At 48.8% G+C, this 22,675-nt stretch overlaps 1 protein-coding gene across 1 annotated transcript in view; it reads left to right on the forward strand.

The window, feature by feature from the left end:
• Positions 1-259: 259 nt before the first annotated feature.
• ATRN (attractin) overlaps positions 260-22,675 on the forward strand; it is a 172,996-nt gene continuing 150,580 nt past the window's right edge. Inside the window, exon 1 of the mRNA XM_062619979.1 lies at positions 260-646. Coding sequence (XP_062475963.1) covers positions 294-646 — 353 coding nt within the window. The 5' untranslated portion in view covers positions 260-293. The remainder of the gene's footprint in view (positions 647-22,675) is intronic.

Below are 22,675 nucleotides of genomic sequence, written 5' to 3' on the forward strand. Positions count from 1 at the left end.
CATGGGGTGCCCACCCCGGCGCGGTGGGGGCAGCGCCTACCCCTATGCCCCCCCCCACCGCATCCCTGCCCTCCGTGGGGCCGCTCTCCCCACCCCACCCGCCTGTCGCGACAGCGGGGGCGAGCGGCAACCGCGCCGCCGGCGGCCTGTGTGCGCGTGACGTCACCGCCCGCGGCCCGGCGGCCCCGCCCCTCCCTCCCTCCCTCCCTCCCCTTATCGGCCACCGTAGACGCGGCGGTTCCCCCCCCCCCCTCCTCCCTCGCCGGCCACCGTCCCGGGAGGCTCCGCGGCGGATGCTCCGCGTTGTCCCGCCGCCCCCCGCCCGCCCCTTCCCGAGCCGGCGGCGGGGGCAGCAGATGGCGCGGCGGGGCCCGGGCTGGCGGGGCGGGAGGCGGCCGCCGCCGCCGCGGCTGCTGGCGCTGCTCTCGGTGGTGATGGTGGTGGTGGTGGTGATGATGCCGGCGCTGCCGGGCTTGGGGCCCGCTGCTGCCGCCGCTGCTGCCGCCGCTGAGGAGGTGGCGGCGGCGGCGAAGGAATGCGACAAGCCGTGCGCCAACGGCGGGCGGTGCCAGCCGGCCAGCGGGCAGTGCGAGTGCCAGCCCGGCTGGGTGGGCGACCAGTGCCAGCACTGCGGGGGACGCTTCAGGTGAGGGGGCCTCGGAGGCGGTGGGGACGCGGCTGTGGGGCGCGGGGATGTGTGGGGCCCATATGGGGCGTGCGACGGGCAGGGAGCGGTGGGGGGGCGGGTGTTAGGGGCTGGGTAGGAGGAGCAGGGGATTGGTGGCCCGGGTTACAGCTGCCCCAAGGGGCACTTAGGGGGAAAGGGGAGGTGGATTTGGGGTCCACGCATCACCCCCGTGTCCTGTTTGAGCCCCTCCTGTGAGGGCAGCGGGGCCATGGGTATGGGGGGGGGCGGCCCGCGGTGAGGATGAAGGTGCATGGGGAGGGCAGCAGCGGTGCCAACGTCCCTGTTTGAGGCTGCCGAGGGGCAAGTCTGATGGCAAAGAGGGGTGCGGGTGTGCGGGGCTGGGCCGGGGATTGGGGGTGTAAAGGGCTGAGGAGGAGACAACAGGGATTTGGGTACAGAATGGGAGCATGTGGCTGTGAGGGAGCAGGTTTGAGGGGTGACAGAGGGTGATGGGAGCATGGGAGCGATGGGCTGGGAGTGCCCAAGGTCGGGTGTGTGGTGGGCAGGGGATGGGGCTGCATGGGGGAGGTCTGGGAGCAACGGGATGTGAGTGTCATTGGTGAGTACAAGGTGTTTGCCCCCGAAAGAGGTATCTGAGGGGACGGTTTGGGTCCTGGGGTTGCAGAGAGGTAACAGGGAGCAGCTGGGAGTTGAAGGGGCTGTGGCTGTGTTGGCATGGGGTGGGTGGGGATGTGGGCGAGATGGACTGTGCAGGGCTGAGCCTGGAGATGAGGGGCTCTGATTGTGAGTAACTGGGTTTGTCTTGCAGTAGGTCTGGAGAGAATGTAGGAGGGGAGGGGATGGGGTAGGGGGATGTATTTGAGGCAGCAGGGTTAGGTTTGGGGAATGTATGAAATGGATGAAGGATGGTGGATGAATGCCCCATGCCCCATCCCTGGCAGTGTTCAAGGCCAGGTTGGATGGGGCTTGGAGCAAGCTGCTCTAGTGGAAGGTGTCCCTGCCCATGACAGGGGTTGGAACTGGAGGAGCTTTAAGGTCCCTTCCAGCACAAACCATTCCATGAGTGAGTACTGGTTTTGTGCATGGAGATGGTTGCAGATGGGAGCAGTGAGGAGTGGGTGCTCTCAGTGGAGGACAGTGGGGGTGTGGGGCCGGATAAGGGAGAAAGACAGACGTGGGGATGGGAAGTGGGTCTGTCAGGGAGCAGTTGAGGTGGGAGAGGAAGGGCATGCAAGCAGGTGCTATGGCTGGGTGTAGGCAACAGGACTGTTAGGGGGTTTAAGCAAGCACATCTTTGCAGATAGCTTAAGTAGGTGTTGGTTTTGGGTAAGGGCAAGTTTGGGAGAGGTAGATGCGGGGAGAGAAGCAGCATCTTAAAGAGGACATCTGGCATGTGGGGAGAGGAGTGTGTGCTGGCTCCTGGAGAGGGACAGTGGGAATAACAGGTTGGTGGAGGGAAAGTCCCAGGTTTGCTGGAGGACAAGGATAGAACTGGGCAGCTGGAGAGGATCAAACAGGACAGGGGTGATGTGAGGCCCCTTTGCACTGGAGAAAGGGGATCTCTGGGCTCTCTGATCCTGGAAAGCTCCTTGCTTGCAGTGCCAGGGCCGGTTTAGGTGGTGATGGGATGCTTAGTTGGGTTGTGTGCCTGAAGCCTGTCCCATAGGATGAGGCATTAGAAATGTTCATGGGAATAGGCTGTGGAACTGCACTGAAAGCTCAGGTTTTCAGTGGAAGGGGGTTCTGTAAGATGGTTACTTGCTTTGGTTTTATCAGCTGTGGCAGCCAGAGAGCCAGCGTGTTTGTGTGCATTAGGTGAATTCCCTGTGCAGGGCTGGTTCTTGGCAAAGAAGGAAATGGAAAAAGGCTGAGTATACTAGGTAGTGATTGCTTTCTTAGGGAGCTTCTTATGGAAAGTACCAACCACCCTTCAGCGACGCTGCCTGTACATCTGGGGGAACAAATGCTGCTTCTATAAGCTGAATTCCTGGAGGAAAACCACTTTGTGTGCTTTAGGAGTTGAGGTTTCGATTTACTTATCAGTATTTATTTGACAGGCTGGAGATTTGTGTGTGAGCAGCTAATTTGAGAGGGGTTCTGTGTGGAAATGATGCCAGGCTAAGCAAGCCCTGGGAGTCAAATGTGTTTTAATGTGCTTTTTGTCACCGTCATGATAAGAATTTGCTTCTAGTTGATGGAGAGCATTGTGAGACAGCCAGTTACCTGTTACATTCCGCAAGCGGTTTGGGCTGTTGGGCATTTAAAAGAGACTAGATTTGAATATAGGCAGAGATTTCTTGTCTGAATGGTAAAGCTGGTGCTGCTGAGTAAAAGAAAAATAGGTCTATATGTATTGCTAAAGGCCTTTTCTTTTTAGCTTCGTATCTGTTGTTCTAAGGCTTCTTGTTTGTTTGTCACATATAATAATGGTCTAAAATGTAACTGAAAACATAATGCATGTTTTTCTCTCTAGGGGTTTTACTTAGCTGTTTATTTATTTATTAGGGAGCTGTTTTTAAACTTGGAGCTCCCAGAAGTGCAAACAAGTGTGCTTAACACTGTTCAGAGCTCTGCAGCCACAACTTTCACACGAGTTTATTCTGTTTCTTGTCAAAACAGCACTGGAGGGTTGTTCTTTTGGTGCTTGGTTATAAAGAGCTTGGCTTTAAGTGTTACTAGATGCAAAAGGGAAGCAGAAGGGCAGGTGAAAAGTGTTTAGTAAGTGTGGTATGTTCCACATGCTTATCTGCTTGCCTGAGAGATGTAATTAAGTTTTGGCATGGTAATCTTCCTGTCCTGATCTAGATGTGTATGATGACTCGATTTGTGGCCTTGACTTTATTTACATTGAACACTGAGGTTGTGATGGTGCAGCTTGTGCTTCACTGACCTACTAATCCTGCACCTCGTCCAGTGTTACCAGTGAAGAATGAGCATCGTAGCTCTGTGTCTCCACTAACATCATCGTGTCTCCACTAACATTCTACTTGCCTTCTCCATTGGGAAAGCCTGTTTATTTAGACTGCAGTCAGAGATATTGGTAACAAACCTGGGGTGGGCCGTTTTCTTCCTTGGTTCATCCCAACTACAAAAAGGGAGATCGTGTGCTGTTCTTATGTGGATGTGTAGGGTGTTTTTAAGCTCTGTGGTGTGCTGAGACTTCTTACAAAGGAAAGGGCAGAGCAGAAGTGTACCTGCACGTGAGCGTTTGTGGTGGTAGGAATGGCTTCTGAGAAAGCATTGACCTCTGCACAGCTCAGTGATGCTCTCGAGGGGGTGGAAGATTGAGTTAGGAAAGACTCGAGGTGATTTTCTTGTGTTGAAGGTGTGCCGGCAGCCACCCGAGTTCTTTAAAGGTGAAGATCTTGGTTTTAAAGGAAGCTGAAGTAGAAAATAGGGGACGTGCCTGCTGCGCTTGTGTTTTCTATTTCTGCACAAACCTCCAGCAGGCTTCTGTGCAGGCTGGAGTCTGCTGCAGGTCAGTGGCTTCAAGCTGGAAGAGGAGAGAACTGCTGCTGCGAGGCTGTCTGCTGGGAGGGGTGAGAAATCTCCCAGTCACAGAGCTGCAGCAGCACGCTGGAGATAACGTTTCCAAGCAGGGAGAGCTCAGGAGCACCAGACTGGAGAGTGGACTTGCCAGCGTTGGGTGTTGTGCAGTCAAAAGGGTGCCGCAAGCTTGCAGACCACAGGCTCTTCGGGGTGCTTTCCGTAGCTCAGTGACACAACCTCTTGTCCTGCTTGAATTGGATTCTTTCAGCCATCTGCCTCATCCACAGGCAGACAAAGGCTGCTGGGGGAGGTAAAGCACAGCTTAAGAAATGACCACTATTTTACATAGATTTACTGGCCAGAGATTGTGTTCACAAATGCAGGCTAGTGCTTGGCTTCTGGACCATTAATTGTGTGTGGATTGTGTATTTAGGCATAGAAATGGCAATTTGGTGTGTGATTGTAGCTGAAAACATGTGCAAGGCCTGGTTGGATGGGGCTTGGAGCAACCTGGTCTAGTGGAAGGTGTCCCTGCCCATGGCAAGGGGTTGGAACTGAGTGAGCTTAATGATCCCTTCCAACCCATTCTATGATTCTATGATAATAAACCACAAATGATACCAGAGAGCTGTTTCTGATGTGTAACATCACTCCTTGTCCTTTCATGGTAATACTTTTGCGGTTTTTTTTTTTTGAGGTGGGAGATAGAAAATGCAAAGCAGTGCTTAAAATGCAACGTGACAGTTGGAAGGGGAGGAAAAAAAAAGATGAGTGTGTCTTTTCAACTGTCTTTTTATTAATTTAATGGAGGCAGTTATGGGCTGCTGATTGAACATTAGTAAAGAGTTGGTTGTAATAAAGTGTCCTTAGCTGAAGAATATTACAGTGAAGAGGAATTTTATCTCTGGAAGATTTGGGTAAATCAGAACTTGAGAGAGTTGCTGGCAAGGAGCTGTCACAGTTGCAATTCTTCAGTAAATGGGAGCTTTTGGTCCAAGGGTGGTATATACAAACCCCTTGTCTTTGCAAAGCTACTTGAGAGAGTTTAAGGCTTTAGGGAAGCCAGGAGACTACAGAATATATCCGAAGGATGTTGGCAGTTTGAACCAAATCAGTTTAGGTGCTCAAATTAGATTCGAGTGCTGCGTTTGTGCCTGATGCCCCATTCTGTTTCTCTCTTTTCATTAGCACTTTATCATGCTTTAAAATGATTTTTCCCTTCCATGTTGCTGTGTGAAGGGCTCGCTCAAATGTTATGCGCTGGTACTAAAAGAATAAGCCATTCAAGTAGGAAATACTTAAGCATTATCAATTTAAAACAATACATTGGGGGTAAAAAAGAATCTTTTATGTGCTTTCATTTAGTTCTTGGAAGCATTGTTTCCAGCTCTGGATTTATAGTCTTGCTAGGTGTGTGCTTTTATATCTGTCTAACATCGCTGTTTCTATATATCTATATATGTATTTAAATGGCCTGTTCATTGACAGAGAAACTCATGCCTAATATTTCTTGTGAGTTCCCACTGTTTTATTGTTTCTCTGGCTGATTTACTGGACAGTGATGTTTTATTAGGGCCATTTTAAGAACAAAAAATCCCTGTGAAATAATTCAGCATTGTTGAAATATCTGCTCTGTTCGACACTTCTCGCCTTGCACCGAACAGCCAGCATCAATATTTGAATTGCATGAGGCTTTGTGAATGTTTGCAAGAAGCTCACTTCTTACCATGATTTTTTCAGCCTGCTTTATAGCAAGGAGTGGTATATATAGTGGTAAACTCGGAACAGTAAGATAATGCAGTGCTAGGTCCTTCCTGTCATCTCTGCTTCATGCACATCAAATGTCTTCAGCTTTCAGTTACTGGAATTAATGAGCTGCTCATGGTTTTAACCTGTGGGGGAGAGGAGTGAGTAGCATCCAGCTGCTGTTTTCCTGCTGAGCACTGGGACCTCCAGGAGTAGTGCCAGGTAGGGGATAACACTGCTGTCCCTGGCAGTTCCAGGAACACAGCACTGCCTCAGACCAATGCTTCAGACTTCATTGTAAGCGCCTCCTTTTCTGCAGTGGTCAATATAAGAGATTTCTATCTTGTTTCTCTATGACTGTTTGAATTCTGGGGAGCAGCTGCCTGAGTCAGCTTAGAGGTTGTCAGACACTGCTCTAGTTTTTTCCTTTATTTCAGAGTCTCAGTTGCTTCTTTCATTATGGATCTAAAATAATCATAGCATCACAGGGTGGTTTGTGTTGGAAGGGAGCTCAAAGCTCCTCCAGCTCCAGCCCCTGCCACGGGCAGGGACCCCTTCCACTGGAGCAGCTTGCTCCAACCCCTGTGTCCAACCTGGCCTTGAACACTGCCAGGGATGGGGCAGCCACAGCTTCTCTGGGCACCCTGTGCCAGCGCCTCAGCACCCTCCCAGGGAAGAGCTTCTGCCTAAGAGCTCATCTCGGTCTCCCCTCTCGCAGGTTCAAGCCATTCCCCTTGGCCTGTCCCTACATCCCTTGTCCCAAGCCCCTCTCCAGCTTTCCTGCAGCCCCTTCAGGCACTGGAGCTGCTCTCAGGTCTCCCCTTCAGGAGCCTTCTCTTGTCCAGGCTGCCCCAGCCCAGCTCTCTCAGCCTGGCTCCAGAGCAGAGCTGCTCCAGCCCTCGCAGCATCTCCATGGCCTCCTCTGGCCTCGCTCCAGCAGCTCCATGTCCCTCTTGTGCTGCTGCCCCAGAGCTGGATCAGGACTGCAGGGGGGGTCTCCCCAGAGCACAGCAGAGGGGCAGGATCCCCTCCCTGAGCTGCTGCTCACGCTCTGGGGGTGCAGCCCAGCACACAGCTCATGTCCAGCTGGGTGTTTGTTGCCATCTTAGTCAATTTACATTTAAAGCAAATAACTCTGATTCAGATATCAAGGCAGGACTGAGGTTAGCTCTGTGCTCTCAGAGCTGGCTTTTTCTTCTGCAGCATTCCAAAGAGCTCGGACCAGCCATGCTTTTATCGTGCTTCCTGATAAAGTTAAATAACATTTAGAATGCATGTGACAGTTTTCACTTTCCTGGCTTGTTCCTCTGAAGCCTTCATGAGCAATCGCCTTTAAAACCATGAGCTTACTGTGCCTAACGTAAGGGTCTATGGAGAGGCATGCTGAAGATCCTCTATATATTGAGATAATGCTGCTGCTGACCAAGCTGTTGTATTATTGCATTAATTTATGATACCCTTGGGTGCCCTTTTCTTAAACAGCCAGTTTCCTTGAAGGATTTTTTTTCCCCATTTGAAGTTCCAAGCACAGCGCTTGGAATTAGCTTCTTGATCTGGGAGAGCTTTGCTTTTTCCTCCTGCACCCAAATGTGCCCAGCACGTAGCTCTTTAAGGGGCTCTTCAATCACATCTTCTAAAGTGTAGTGCAAAATAGAGTAAAAAATGCAGAAGATGGGATGGAGAATGATGTGATTTGGGAGGTGAAATGGTTTTGGTGGAGCTTTGAGTTGCTACAAGCTGGAATTCACCCTGGGAAGGACCGTGGCAGTTTCATTGCAGCACTTTGTTCTTGTATAGCCACGTGCTAACATCTGCCACTGTAACCACTGCAGAGCCTTAAAGCAGGGCTGGAAAATTTGATAATCAATTTTGCAGCATGGAACAGAGATGGTAATTTGCTGTGTGCATGGCTTTGAATCAAATGCTCATTTAGGCACTGAAAGACTGGAGCAGTAATGTTTGCTTTTTGTTTCCTGCTTTTGTTCCCTTGCTTTGTTTGTAGCTGATGCACATGGAGTTCCTTTGGAGTCTACTTGAGGCTGTAATAATGTCCTTCCCTCCCTTTGCTTCCAATAAATATTTATCTGATAGAGATGCAGGTTGTTGCGAGGGTTTCAGTGGATGTGCTGGTGATAACAGAGCATGGATTTGGTTTGTGGAACCTGAAATCCTTGGAATGCGCAAACCAGATGGGCTCTGTCCTGATTATGGCGTTGTGAAATCATTAGGGTTGGTAAGAGATTGTAATTGCACATAGAGCAGCCTTCATGTGCAAATCTGATAGGCTAAACCTGGTAGACTGGAGCAGTGGGGGAATTCTTAGAATAATCTGTTAAAGAAAATGGACTCAGTGTTTTGGGCTGATAATGGCCTTGGTGCATCATGCATGACGAAGAATCATAGAATCTCAGAGAGGTTTGTGTTGGAAGGGGCCTTAAAGCTCATCCAGTTCCAACCCCTGCCACGGGCAGGGACACCTTCCACTAGAGCACCTTGCTCCAAGCCCCTGTGTCCAACCTGGCCTTGAACACTGCCAGGGATGGGGCAGCCACAGCTTCTCTGGGCACCCTGTGCCAGCGCCTCAGCACCCTCCCAGGGAAGAGCTTCTGCCTAAGAGCTCATCTCAGTCTCCCCTCGGGCAGGTTCAAGCCATTCCCCTTGGCCTGTCCCTCCAGGCCCTTGTCCCAAGCCCCTCTCCAGCTTTCCTGCAGCCCCTTCAGGCACTGGAGCTGCTCTCAGGTCTCCCCTTGAGGAGCCTTCTCTTGTCCAGGCTGTCCCAGCCCAGCTCTCTCAGCCTGGCTCCAGAGCAGAGCTGCTCCAGCCCTCGCAGCATCTCCATGGCCTCCTCTGGCCTCGCTCCAACAGCTCCACGTCCCTCTTGTGCTGCTGCCCCAGAGCTGGATCAGGGCTGCAGGGGGGAGGTCTCAGCAGAGCATAGCTGGAGAAGAATTTATGTGTTACTGGTTGGCTGAGTGGTTTTCATGCTAAAGAAGAGCAGCTGATCTCTAAATCAGACTGTAAGAAGCACTCTCAGGACACTGCAGGATGTAGTGAAGGTTCCTGGTACTGCTTGTGGCTTAGTTTGGTAAAACAGGTTTCTTGCAGCAGCATCAGATTGAGAATTCTCAGTTCTCTGTCAATGCAGGAACAGGATTAGGCTGCTTTAAGGGTGATTATGCTAGTGGAGGCCATCTGAGTGTTTGAACCAAGGCTTTTCCAATGTGTAAATTCCCTTTTTTCCCCTGGCATGTCTGCTGAGCTCATGGTTGCAGAAGAAACAGCATTGCTGTACACCACACATCTCGGGTGTGCTTCTTGCATGTCCAAACCATTCAAATAGGGGTTGATGCTTTGTGTTATGTGTCCTGTTGGGGTGAAAATTAGCTGTAATATCTCTTACCATTAGCCAGTGCCACCGCAGAGACTATTGCAGGGGGTGTAACGCAGCTGTGAAAATCCCAGCTTTTCTATCATTTTTCTTCTCTTTCCATTTCCCATCCTGTGTTTTTAATTTGCTGGTTTCTATAGTGCAAAAGGACACAAACTAAGGAAGGCTACTTTAGGCAAACACCCTTTTGAAGACCTTCTTATTAGTCAGCGTTTGTCCTGCGTGAAGAGTTCATACCCATCTCCAGGGTGGTGCTTGTCTACTCGGGGTATAAGGAGATGGATTAGCATCGTGTTGTAAACACCTTCCATGAACTCACATGCAGAAGGTGAAAACTATTTTTGCCATTCAGAAATTGGAGTTTGGATTGAATATTCTTGCATTGTGAAGGCAAAGAATAACTGTGTCCTCAATGACTCTGTTTCTAAAGCTGTAGTAGTTTCCATCCCTGCTGTTTTGCAGTCATTAGTATTGCTACGAGGGAAAAAATTTACACCTCCAGTGGATTTAGCTTTGAGTTGCTGTTGGTATAATGTAGAGCTGTGGATTGAGTGGGGTATTTCCCCCCCCCTATTTCTTTGTGCATGTGTCATTATATTCCTCCTTTCACCGTGTTATAATGCTCAAAGTGCTGCTGTTGTGGCGCTGCTGCCAGATATTTTGCATGTAATTGCTTTATCTGGAGAAAACCCCATGATTGATGTTCACCCTGAGTGCAGTTTGTGGATTTCATTGCTTGCTACGATTGAGAGCATGGTTGAGTTCTTCTGAAATAAACTTTTCAGCATGGTTTTGGGAAGGTTTTATTTTGTAGCAACGTGCAGCACCTGCCTCTTTAATGATTCATTTACACCACTGATACCTTATGAATGCAGAGTGGAGAGCGTCATGTGAAGTTTATAGCGATGCCAGAGGTTAGCATCTCCGATGGTTGCCTTTGTTACAGGCTTGGATCTGGTGTGGAATTAGCAAAGGAGTGCCAAGAGATAAAACTCCTAGCCATTGCAAGACCTGAGATGCAGAGTAGCCTAGGACTGAAGTGCTGACTGTGCAAATCTGCAGTAAGAGGAGTTTAATTGGGGAAAACTTTGGTGTTATTTCCCATCAACTAATTCTGTACTTCTGGAAAAAGTATTCCACTGTATCCAGACTGCAAGAGACATTGAGATTGCTGTTCTGCTGGAAGAGAAGTATTAGACTCATGGAATCCCAGCCTGGTTTGTGTTGGAAGGGACCTTAAAGCTCCTCCAGCTCCAACCCCTGCCATGGGCAGGGACCCCTTCCACTAGAGCAGCTTGCTCCAAGCCCCTGCGTCCAACCTGGCCTTGAACACTGCCAGGGATGGGGCAGCCACAGCTTCTCTGGGCACCCTGTGCCAGCGCCTCAGCACCCTCCCAGGGAAGAGCTTCTGCCTAAGAGCTCATCTCAGTCTCCCCTCTGGCAGGTTCAAGCCATTCCCCTTGGCCTGTCCCTACATCCCTTGTCCCAAGCCCCTCTGCAGCTTTCCTGCAGCCCCTTTAGGTACTGGAGCTGCTCTCAGGTCTCCCCTTGAGGAGCCTTCTCTTGTCCAGGCTGCCCCAGCCCAGCTCTCTCAGCCTGGCTCCAGAGCAGAGCTGCTCCAGCCCTCGCAGCATCTCCATGGCCTCCTCTGGCCTCGCTCCAACAGCTCCACGTCCCTCTTGTGCTGCTGCCCCAGAGCTGGATCAGGGCTGCAGGGGGGATCTCCCCAGAGCACAGCAGAGGGGCAGGATCCCCTTCGCTTTTATATTCCAAATAATATACTAGGAAATAATTACTTTTGAGGGCACTGATGGTTCTGTGATTATTTCATTATTTTTCAAAGGGAGTTTAGGAACAGGCATATTTGGGCAGTGGCTTTTAGTTTTGTTGAAAAATTTGGAACTGGATTTACTGTTGTACAAGGCACTCTGTTTGCTTTTGGTCCCAGCTGTACATAAAAGCTGTGGATGGGCTGGAGAAGGTCCAGAAAGGGTCACAACGATGATCCAAGGGCTGGGAAGTGTGTGAGGAAAGGTTGAGAGAGCTGGGACTGTTCAGCCTGGAGAAGAGAAGGCTCAGGGAGACCTTGTCACCGGGGTCCAGTGTTTGAAAGCTGGCTGCAAAGAGTATGGGGACTCCTTTTTGACAAGGAGTCCCATGGGGAAGATGAGGGCTGATGGGCACAAGTTACTGCTGGGGAGATTCCAACTGCACACAAGAGGAACATGTTTCCCAATGAGAACAAGCAGCCCCTGGAATAATCTCTCCAGGGGAGTGTTGGTTCCCCAGTGTTGGACACTTAAGACTGGGCTGCACAGAGTGCTGGGCCATCTAGTGTAGGTGCTGCTTTGCCTGGAAAGGTTGGACCAGCTGGTCCTTGAGGTCCATCCAGCCTGGAATTCCAGGATTCTGTGGTGCTATGATACACTATTTCCATATACATTTATTTATAGTTACTGCCTGCTTGCTTGACAGTATGTTAGTGCCCTTTTGTTATGTGATTGATTTATTCCATTCAGACACGTAACAGGCACATCTTTAAATCTGGGTCACTTGGTGCCTGTTTCTCACAAGCACAGGTTGCATCCGTGCGTTCAAGTGAGTGGTTTTCATTTTGGGAATGGGAATGGGTGTTTAACTGTGCCCTTGTTCAACTTTGGGAGAATGAATCATTTTGAGGAGGTGTTGAAGTGGTTCAGAGTCAGAAACAGAACTTGACTTCCCGCCTATGCACATGCTTCCTAAAACATCCATACAATGTTGCCGGAAGTTATCTGTATATATTTTTACCAGTGGATATTCCTGATATTAACTTAGAATCATGGAATCATTTAGGGTAAAAAAGACCTTAAAGAAGATTGTTTTACCTGAATTTCTATGGCTAGCCCAAAGAAAACTTGGAGCTCTGTAAACCAACATTAAAATAGTAATTCTTGGATCATTTGCAGCTATTCTCAGTAACCTGAACTCTTGATGATTTCTGGGGCAGCAGATATCTCAATATGTGCGTGATTCCCTAAGGCAAATGGTGTGATAATTTCTCTGTGGGTTTGGTGTTTGCATGTGAAAGGATGGGCAGTTGGATTGCTGATGGAAAATGGGAATGTGTGATACAGCTGAAATAGATATGACTTTATAGCCTGTAATGTTTCCAATGGCACCTAAGGAAGAATAGAAAGGGGGTAAGAGAATGCAAGTCCTGAAAAGGTGAAGGGAATGAATGAGTGAATGAATGCAACACTGCCCAGTGTTGGCACGCTGCTTGGTTTTGTTAATTTGGAGAGGGGCTTTGGACAAGGGTCTGCAGGGCCAGGCCAAGGGGAATGGCTTGAACCTGCCAGAGAGGGGAGACTGAGATGAGCTCTTAGGCAGAAGCTCTTCCCTGGGAGGGTGCTGAGGCGCTGGCACAGGGTGCCCAGAGAAGCTGTGGCTGCCCCATCCCTGGCAGTGTTCAAGGCCAGGTTGGACACGGGCTTGGAGCAAGCTGCTCTAGTGGAAGGGGTCCCTGCCCGTGGCAGGGGTTGGAGCTGGAGGAGCTTTAAGGTCCCTTCCAACACAAACCATCTGTGGCTCTGAGATACCCTTCTCTGTAGACCCTGATTCTGTACCTTTATCTGAAAAGAGCCTCTGTTGACGCTGAAAAACAGGAGAAGATGGCTATTGGAAAGGGATTCCTTGCTTGGTTTTCATACATGAAATAAGGACAAGTTAGATGCTTTAAAGATGTCCTGATGATGATGTTCTTTAAGTAGGAAATTTGAGGTTTAAAAGCATTTTGAAAGGCAGTTTCGTGTGTCAAGTGGTATCCAGCTTGTCTATTCTGAGAATTCCACTGTCCTATAGAAGAAATGTCATTAATGTGACTATAAATATGCCTAAATCATCTTCACCGAGCCATATGAAAAAGGACACAACATGTTCCCAGGAAAGAATTGCAAAATAAGTCACTATTGATTTCTGTTTAACTTTATTTTCTTATACTCCTATAAAACCCACTGATTTAAAGTTATGAAACATGGTTATAGTGGCGTATACATGGACATCTCACCAAAGCAGGAGGTGCACTGCTGCTGAATTCTGTGTGCTTTATGCAGCCTTTGAGTAGCATGTGTGGGTTTCTTCTTTGAAAGAAGGGTTTGAGATGATAGGACAACCATGTGTGAGGAGAAGAGGTGAGGGTCTGAAACGGGGAAAGTTCAGGTTAGATGTAAGGAAGAAGTTCTTTATGGTGAGGGTGCTGAGGCGCTGGCCCAGGGTGGCACAGGACATGGGCTTGGAGCAAGCTGCTTGGCAGGGGTTGGACCTGGAGGCTTTAAGGTCCCTTCCAACACAAACCATCCTCTTTGGGCTGTCTTGCTTTTCTGCAGCAAGGGGAATAAATAAGTGAACGACTGTCATTCACTGAAGGAAATCTCACTGTTCAGGAGCAGGGAGGTTACAGGATGCTGTAGATACAGCGGGAGTAGAATCATAGAGTCCCAGCGTGGTTTGTGTTGGAAGGGACCTTAAAGCTCCTCCAGCTCCAACCCCTTCCACGGGCAGGGACCCCTTCCACTAGAGCAGCTTGCTCCAAGCCCCTGTGTCCAACCTGGCCTTGAACACTGCCAGGGATGGGGCAGCCACAGCTTCTCTGGGCACCCTGTGCCAGCGCCTCAGCACCCTCCCAGGGAAGAGCTTCTGTCTAAGAGCTCATCTCAGTCTCCCCTCTGGCAGGTTCAAGCCATTCCCCTTTTCCTGTCCCTACATCCCTTGTCCCAAGCCCCTCTCCAGTAGCTGATTGATGAAGGCCACTATCGGTACTGGAGGATGTAAACCACTGTGGAGTTCCTCTGGTATCTTTGTCATATCTGAATAAGAGAAAAACCCTCCTTTTGAGGCTAAAAAGTATTATGTTGAATTTTTGGGTTCTCCTAATTCACACATGTGGTAAGAGTAGTACAAGGTGCTGTGCCTCACAAACAGACTGAGTGGTGGGAGCCTGTTGGGAGTCTGGGCGGTTGATGGGCTTGTGATGGGCTAAAGATTAACAGCAGGTCAGGACTGTGATTTGGCACAGGATGCTTTCTTTCCCTTTCATCTCCAATTAAATCTAAAAACCCTTATAGCTGTAATTTTAGTGGGGTTAAATATATACACACATACACATATATCTTTCTCTTCAGTGACTCTCTGGCATCCTGACAGAGGTTCTGCTTTCTGCTAATGGCTTGGAGTGGGAATCACTTTGTAGTTACAGGTCTTTTTCTAAGCTTTTTCCCTTGGTCGTGCATGTTCATTATTGGCTCTGTAAAAGAGTCATAGAATAGTTAGGGTTGGAAAGGACCTTAATATCATCCAGTTCCAACCCCCTGCCATGGGCAGGGACACCTCACACTAAACCATGGCACCCAAGGCTCTGTCCAGCCTGGTCTTGAACACTGCCAGGGATGGAGCATTCACAACCTCCCTGGGCAACCCATTCCAGTGCCTCACCACCCTCACAGGAAAGAACTTCTGCCTTAGATCCAATCTAAACTTCCCCTGCTTAAGTTTGAACCTGTTGCCCCTTGTCCTATCACTACAGTCCCTAATGAAGAGTCCCTCCCCAGCATCCCTATAGGCCCCCTTCAGATACTGGAAGGCTGCTGTGAGGTAATATATAGATAAAGTCTTTAAAAACAAACTGGGCAATTTTGCCCCTGATTTCTTTTGTGTTCTGTGTGGAGTGAAAATGCAGGAGTGATAAGTCCCTAATTTCAATTGTTGGGATGTTCTTTTGCAGTTACCTCTGTGCCTGTTACGTGTAAAGCACTTGTAGGTAAAGCTGTGTGTTCCTTAGGTATGAATTAAAATACTTACTGTACAGGCACTTGATGTTATTTAGTATATTGTATTGTGTTTAAGTGAAGGAGCTAAGGAGGTGAGAAGACCAGGTCAGCAGCATGAAGCAGTTGTCCAGAGCAGTTTTGGTATATATAATGTGAAGTATATCATGTATCTTCTCGTCCTATCATCTTGTTAGCAAAGGTCTTACTGATTAGACAGTGAAGTATCTTAAAGGCACACTTGCTGGCTCTGATGTCGTTTGAGACATGCACTTGCACATGAACTAAACCCAGACTTCTGTATTTTGAAATTAGATCTTGATTGAGATCTAAACATGAAGTAAAATGTGGTTCAGTTGCCTTTTGAGGAACACTGGCTATGGAATGCATGGGAGGTGACCGTGCTAAAAGAGGCACTAAGCATTTTAGGTGACTGAAGCTCGGTGATGTCAATATGCCTCTTCAGCCTTACTTTATCTGCAGGAGCTCAGCGTGTGCAGATGAAACACGGCTTTAAGGGGAGACCTTAAAGCAGCTCCAGTGCCTGAAGGGGCTGCAGGAAAGCTGGAGAGGGGCTTGGGACAAGGGCCTGTAGGGCCAGGCCAAGGGGAATGGCTTTAACCTGCCCGAGGGGAGACTGAGATGAGCTCTTAGGCAGAAGCTCTTCCCTGTGAGGGTGCTGAGGCGCTGGCACAGGGTGCCCAGAGAAGCTGTGGCTGCCCCATCCCTGGCAGTGTTCAAGGCCAGGTTGGACACAGGGGCTTGCAGCAAGCTGCTCTAGTGGAAGGGGTCCCTGCCCGTGGCAGGGGTTGGAGCTGGAGGAGCTTTAAGGTCCCTTCCAACCCAAACCACGCTGGGGTTGTATGAAACCAGCGAGTGCAAACTCATGGCAACAAGTTGCAACAGGATTGAAACTGGGGAAGGGAAATCACTGTGCATCGCATAGTCTGGGATGTATTTTCATTTTGATCTTTTTATTCCCCAAGTCGTGGTTTGCACCTTGGCCTCCCTGTGTTTTCAGTGATGGTTCACTTCAGAAACCTGTGGCACACTTACCTCTGCAAGTGAATTATTGGAGGCTGGAGTTACAGCATTGATTTATGAACCGATTAACTGCATTGATGCCTAATTGATTCAGTACAAGCAGGTACTTTGCAGCCCTTGTAGACTGAGGCTGGGCTGCTGTCAGGCTTCTGATGCAAATCAGAGTCTGAGATGTCAATCTGAAGCTGGTCTGAGAGAGCTGTTTTCCACACCAGTGTTCTGGAGAAGGCAGGCTCTGACTGTTAAACTGCAGAGCTCATCCCGAGTGCTGGAAATGGGAACGTGGTACATATGGATACATATCGTATTACTTATTTGTACGGAGGGAGTATGTGGGAGTCCTAGTCATAACATTGGATTGTGTTCCCCCTAAAATAGTCCATGTTGTACTTCCTTTATGATTATTTGTACCGACGGGATTCACGTTCTCTGCTTCAAATCCGATTTTGTGCCTTTTTCATTGCTACTGTTCTTGTATTGATGCTTTGGTTAGGTTTTCAGAAGTTGTGTTATATCCTTTATGTCCTTATTTCACTTTAAAACGTCTTTCTGCTATGTAATTATAATGGAATTGTGCCTTTGGGTACTCATAGCCTTTTAAGAGCAGTTTTAATAATAGTGGGGGCGAAGAGCTGGTCATTGAAAGTAACATTAGTTGAGTCTTTGGACTGCGGAGTAGTGATGCGGGTGTCTGTTAGAAGGGAGTAGTTGTGGGAAAGATGATCTGTGTATCTACAGACCTGTCAATCTGACCTTGAGAGCAAACGAGGCTTTCAAGCACGCTAAAGGCAGGAATGAGTGGAGATGGACAGAGATGACTGGGTAATTTGCAAGGGCTGCATCCAAAGGAACGTGACCAGCAGGTCGAAGGAGGTGATCCTGCCCCTCTGCTGTGCTCTCATGAGACCTCACGTGGAGCACTGTGTGCAGTTCTGGTGTCCTCAACATAAAAAGGACATGGAACTGTTGGAACAAGTGCAGAGGAGGCCACGAGGATGATCAGGGGCTGGAGCACCTCCTGTATGAAGACAGGCTGAGAAAGTTGGGGCTGTTCAGCCTGGAGAAGAGAAGCTGCGTGGAGACCTCATAGCAGCCTTCCAGTGTCTGAAGGGGGCCGATAGGGATGGTGGGGAGGGACTCTTCATTAGGGACTGTAGTGAGAGGACAAGGGGTAACGGGTTCAAACTGAAACAGGGGAAGTTTAGATTGGATCTAAGGAGGAAATTCTTTCCTGTGAGGGTGGTGAGGCACTGGAATGGGTTGCCCAGGGAGGTTGTGAATGCTCCATCCCTGGTGGTGTTCAAGGCCAAGTTGGATGGGGCTTGGAGCAACCTGCCCTAGTGGAAGGTGTCCCTGCCCATGGCAGGGGGGTTGGAACTGGATGATCTGAAGGTCCTTTCCAACCCAAACCATTCTATGATTCTATGCTATTTTAAACAAAATATGTCTTTTGCAGGAGTGCTAATGATACATGTGTGGGGTGATGTTCTTTAAGCCTTGAGACTGAAGGCATCTATAACAGAAATGCTCTCTGGACTTTGAAAGCCCATTTGATTCAGTAGCACCTGGTGGATTATTGAAAAGCATGACACTGTGTGACGTATGGGGAACTTTTCCCCTTTGGTGTGGCAGCCAGGAAAAATAGAAGAAGCTGATAAGCAAGTTTATCTTCTATTTCTATTGACGTAAAATTAATCGGGCTCCTTCTGCAGTGGTAGATATTGAAGGGCAGCAGTGGATAAGGTGTTAAACAGGTGGAAGAAACATTATACTTGGTCAATAAGGACAAGTCCAGGTCTTGACCCTGGGTAAGGACAAGTGCAGCCCAGGCTGAGATCTGCCTGGCTGGGAGCAGTTCTGGAAAGGGACCTGTGGGTCCTGGATGCAAGCTCAGCAGGAGTGACCAGAGTGTGGCTGTGGCAAAGAAAGCAAGCAGGGTGCTGCAGAACATCAACAAGGGCATCACCAGCAGAGATACAGGTGTCATTGTCCCACTCTGCTCAGTGCTGGTCAGGCCACCTCTGCAGTGTTGGATTCAGTTTGGTCCCCACTGTACAAAAAAGCCGTGGATGGGCTGGAGAGGGTCCAGAAAGGGCCATAAAGATTATCCAAGGGCTGGGAAGCATGAGAGGAAAGGCTGAGAGAGCTGGGACTGTTCAGCCTGGAGAAGAGAAGGCTCAGGGAGACCTTGTCACCGTGTTCCAATAGCTAAAGGGTAGCTACAAAGAAGATGGAGACTCCCTTTGGACAAGGAATCCCATAGAAAACATGAGGGGTGATGGGCACAAGTTACTGCTGGGGAAATTCCAACTGGACACAGGAGGAAAATGTTTCCCAATGAGAGCAGTCACCCATTGGAATAATCTCCTCAGGGAAATGGTGACTTCCCAGTGCTGGACATTGTTAAGACTGGGCTAGACAGGGTACTGGGCCATCTGGTGTAGGTGATGCTTTACCTGGAAGGGTTGGACCAGCTGGTCCTTGAGGTGACTTCTGACCTGGGATTCCAGGATTCTGTGACTGGAATTTAAAGGGAAGTATTTCCTGACAAGAAGTTGAAGCTGGAATCTGCTTTCATTGATGAACTGGGTAGAGCACACAGATGTGCACTGATGACATCATTTATGACATCATGGGGGAGCCTGGATAGAGGGATCACAGCCTGGAAAATCAAGCTGAATAAAGTGACAGAATGGGCATGAAACAGGGCTGTGCAATGCAGTGATTTGCAGAAAACCTGTCAGAATGGAGATATAAAAAAAAAGACCCAGGAACAGTAATTGGTCTTTGAATGGTTGTTATTTGTCAGCATGATGCATTTCCAAAGACACAATAAAAAGGCAAGGAGGAAGGGGGAGGGAAAATGATGTTATGGTTCAAAGCAATGGGAAGAGCATCCCCTGGGTAATATCATCAACTGCTGCTCAGATGTATTTCCTTTTAATCACCAGTTAACAAAGAGGATTCTTCTGCTCTTATTTTTAGGGGGTCTGGTTCTAATTTATGCTTAAGTTCTTTATGTCTATTGATTAGTGAATGCTTTTGCCTGCAGCTGTTTGTTATCAGCATAAGAAATAAGGGTGGTTCACTCAGCAATGCTTGAGCCTAAGAAATAGGTGGTGTTCATTCAGCAATGCTTCATGAGTGCTCTAAAGCTCTAGGGAGACCTTAGAGCAGCTCCAGTGCCTAAAGGGGCTGCAGGGAAGCTGGAGAGGGGCTTGGGACAAGGGATGTAGGGCCAGGCCAAGGGGAATGGCTTTAACCTGCCCGAGGGGAGACTGAGATGAGCTCTTAGGCAGAAGCTCTTCCCTGGGAGGGTGCTGAGGCGCTGGCACAGGGTGCCCAGAGAAGCTGTGGCTGCCCCATCCCTGGCAGTGTTCAAGGCCAGGTTGGACACAGGGGCTTGGAGCAAGCTGCTCCAGTGGAAGGGGTCCCTGCCCGTGGCAGGCGTTGGAGCTGGAGGAGCTTTAAGGTCCCTTCCAACACAAACCAGGCTGGGATTCTAAATAGAAACTATTATTTCAGTTACTGAAGATGCACTTTGCCAAACATGTGTCACTTGTCCCGAGATTTGGAAAAAATGGAACAAATATTGATTTTTGTATTCTTTGAAACAAGTGCTGTTGTTTAATCCAGAGAGTTTATGAATCACTTCAGCACCAGTCACTCTGATCTTGCTCATCGCTGGCTGCACAACCCAGCACCATCCACTCAGACATGTCACAAATGGATGCTAGTGATTGCAGGGCGTTTTCTCGTGCAGTCTTCTCTGTTAAAACTTACTGTTGTCTAAGTCTTTATTTTCCCCACATGTTGCTCTCCAGCTCACAGCTTAGATGGAACAGATACAGGTTCTCTGTTCTCTGTTACTGTTGTCAGGATTTTCCCAAATGGAAAAAGTATTTCTACATTAAAATATAACCGTGTGGGTTGTTATATAAAAACTTGTAACACTCTGAATATAGAACAACAGCCTCGAATGGGAACAATTAAAGCCAAATAATGTGTTTGTGTTATCTTTATCAGAGCAATCCCAGGCACAGCTACAGGCTGGGCAGAGAAAGAGATTCAGAGCAGCCCAAGGAGAAGGACTTGGGGGTGTTGGTTGATGAGAAAATGAACATGAGCCGGCTGCAGTGTGCGCTCACAGCCCAGAAACCAACTGTATCCTGGGCTGCATCAAAAGCAGCGTGACCAGCAGGTCAAAGGAGGTGATCCTGCCCCTCTGCTCTGCTCTTGTGAGACCTCACCTGGAGCATTGTGTGCAGTTCTGGGGTCCTCAACATAAAAAGGACATGGAACTGTTGGAACAAGTCCAGAGGAGGCCACGAGGATGCTCAGGGGCTGGAGCACCTCCTGTATGAAGACAGGCTGAGAAAGTTGGGGCTGTTGAGGCTGGAGAAGAGAAGGCTGCGTGGAGACCTCAGAGCAGCTTCCAGTATCTGAAGGGGGCCTATAGGGATGGTGGGGAGGGACTCTTCATTAGGGACTGTAGTGACAGGACAAGGGGTAACGGGTTCAAACTGAAACAGGGGAAGTTTAGATTGGATCTAAGGAGGAAATTCTTTCCTGTGAGGGTGGTGAGGCACTGGAATGGGTTGCCCAGGGAAGTTGTGAATGCTCCATCCCTGGCAGTGTTCAAGGCCAGGTTGGACAGAGCCTTGGGTGCCATGGTTTAGTGTGAGGTGTCCCTGCCCATGGCAGGGGGGTTGGAACTGGATGCTCTTAAGGTCCTTTCCAACCCTAACTATTCTATGATTCTATTCTATGATTCTATCTCTCAGCATTGTTTGCCAGTGTGAACCTCTGGCAAGCTGTGTGTTCCCACCCCATGCTTTCCATCCACAGCCGAAGTTAACCCCAAACCCACTGTTGGAGAGAGCTGAGCTTTATGGGGACTTCACAACAGGTCTCAGGTGACTTTCTATATAGAAATCTAATTTTCAGGCAGTCATTTAGTTGTTTGCAATATTTGGGCTTTTATTTCAGGTCAAGGTTTTATGTTTCCGGTTTTCTGCTGGTAATTTTCTCCCTGCTTTTGTCCCTTTTGTGATGGATTCAATAGTGCATGTAGTCACCGTTCAGGTGATGAAGTTGATGTGTTTAAGTGCCCATAGGGTTGAACATTAATTTCAGCTGTTTTAGCTTTTAACAATTTGGAAAATCCAAATAAAATCCGATGTGGGAGGTTACATTATTGGTGAGGGAGGATGGAAATTGCACAACAACAGGTTTGTGTTACAGTTCTTATGTAGTATTCCAGTAAAACATAGAACCATAGTATTACAGCGTGGTTTGTGTTGGAAGGGACCTCATCCATTTCCAACCCCTGCCACGGGCAGGGACCCCTTCCACTAGAGCAGCTTGCTCCAAGCCCCTGTGTCCAACCTGGCCTTGAACACTGCCAGGGATGGGGCAGCCACAGCTTCTCTGGGTACCCTGTGCCGATGCAGCTGATGTGATGAGGGCAGGCAGGATGCTAACTGCTCTGCAGCAAATGAGTGGCTGGAGGAGGTTTAGGAGTATCAGAACTCGGCTGGCAGAGCACTATTTGCTTGCTGAGAAGCCACAGTGCTGCTCATGGAGAAATAATTGTGCCTCCAGAGAGAAGAGGACAAAGAGCCATGGGAAAGTGCCTGTATTTCAGCTCAGTATAGAGCGGTGAGGATCACAGGGAAAGGGCAGTGGTGAGCCAAATGGCTAATGAATACATCAGCTGTGACTCCTGCTGCCCACTCTCCATGTGCCAATTATTTATTGATTATTAAGCCAGCCAACATTAACAGTGTGAAATCCCCTGTCTCACCGTGGTAGTAAACCTGTCATGCAAATACTAGCTAAATCCACTTGGGTTTGGAAGCAACAGCAACGTTTAGCTCGCAAATGTTGTGTGAACTCTGCCAAACTGGCCTGTTTGCTCTCTGATGTTAAAGGGGCTGTTGTGCAAGGTGCTGTCATTGGATGGGTAGGTTTAATAATTGTCTTTGGCCAAAGAGCACTGTCTGCTTTCAAGGATTTCACATGTTTGCTGTCCATGAAACGCTTCTGAATTCGGTGTTAAAACTGCTGACCACGTGTAGCAGGACATGGATGGCTCAAGTTAAGCTTATAAAGGAATGGCCCAGCTCTTAAAAATGCTGAGTGTTCAGTATTTATCAGTTTGTTCTTTTTCTGTCTTTAACATACACACAATCCCAAACTGGTTTGGGTTGGAAGGGAGCTTAAAGCTCACCCAGTTCCACCCCCTGCCACGGGCAGGGACCCCTTCCACTAGAGCAGCTTGCTCCAAGCCCCTGTGTCCAACCTGGCCTTGAACACTGCCAGGGATGGGGCAGCCACAGCTTCTCTGGGCACCCTGTGCCAGCGCCTCAGCACCCTCCCAGGGAAGAGCTTCTGCCTCAGAGCTCATCTCAGTCTTCCCTCTGTCATCTTAAAGCCATCTAGCTGAATGCTTCCACTCTAAAACAGGGGGTCTAATTAGTGGAACAATTTGACTAGGAGCCAGTTTGAACAGCCTGGCTTAATCTAAATAAAACCCACATGCTTTGGGCAAGT

This window comes from Pezoporus occidentalis, unplaced genomic scaffold (genome assembly GCF_034315485.1).
Source record: "Pezoporus occidentalis ecotype Australia unplaced genomic scaffold, CSIRO_AGI_Poc_V1 ctg217, whole genome shotgun sequence".
NCBI lineage: Eukaryota > Metazoa > Chordata > Aves > Psittaciformes > Psittacidae > Pezoporus > Pezoporus occidentalis.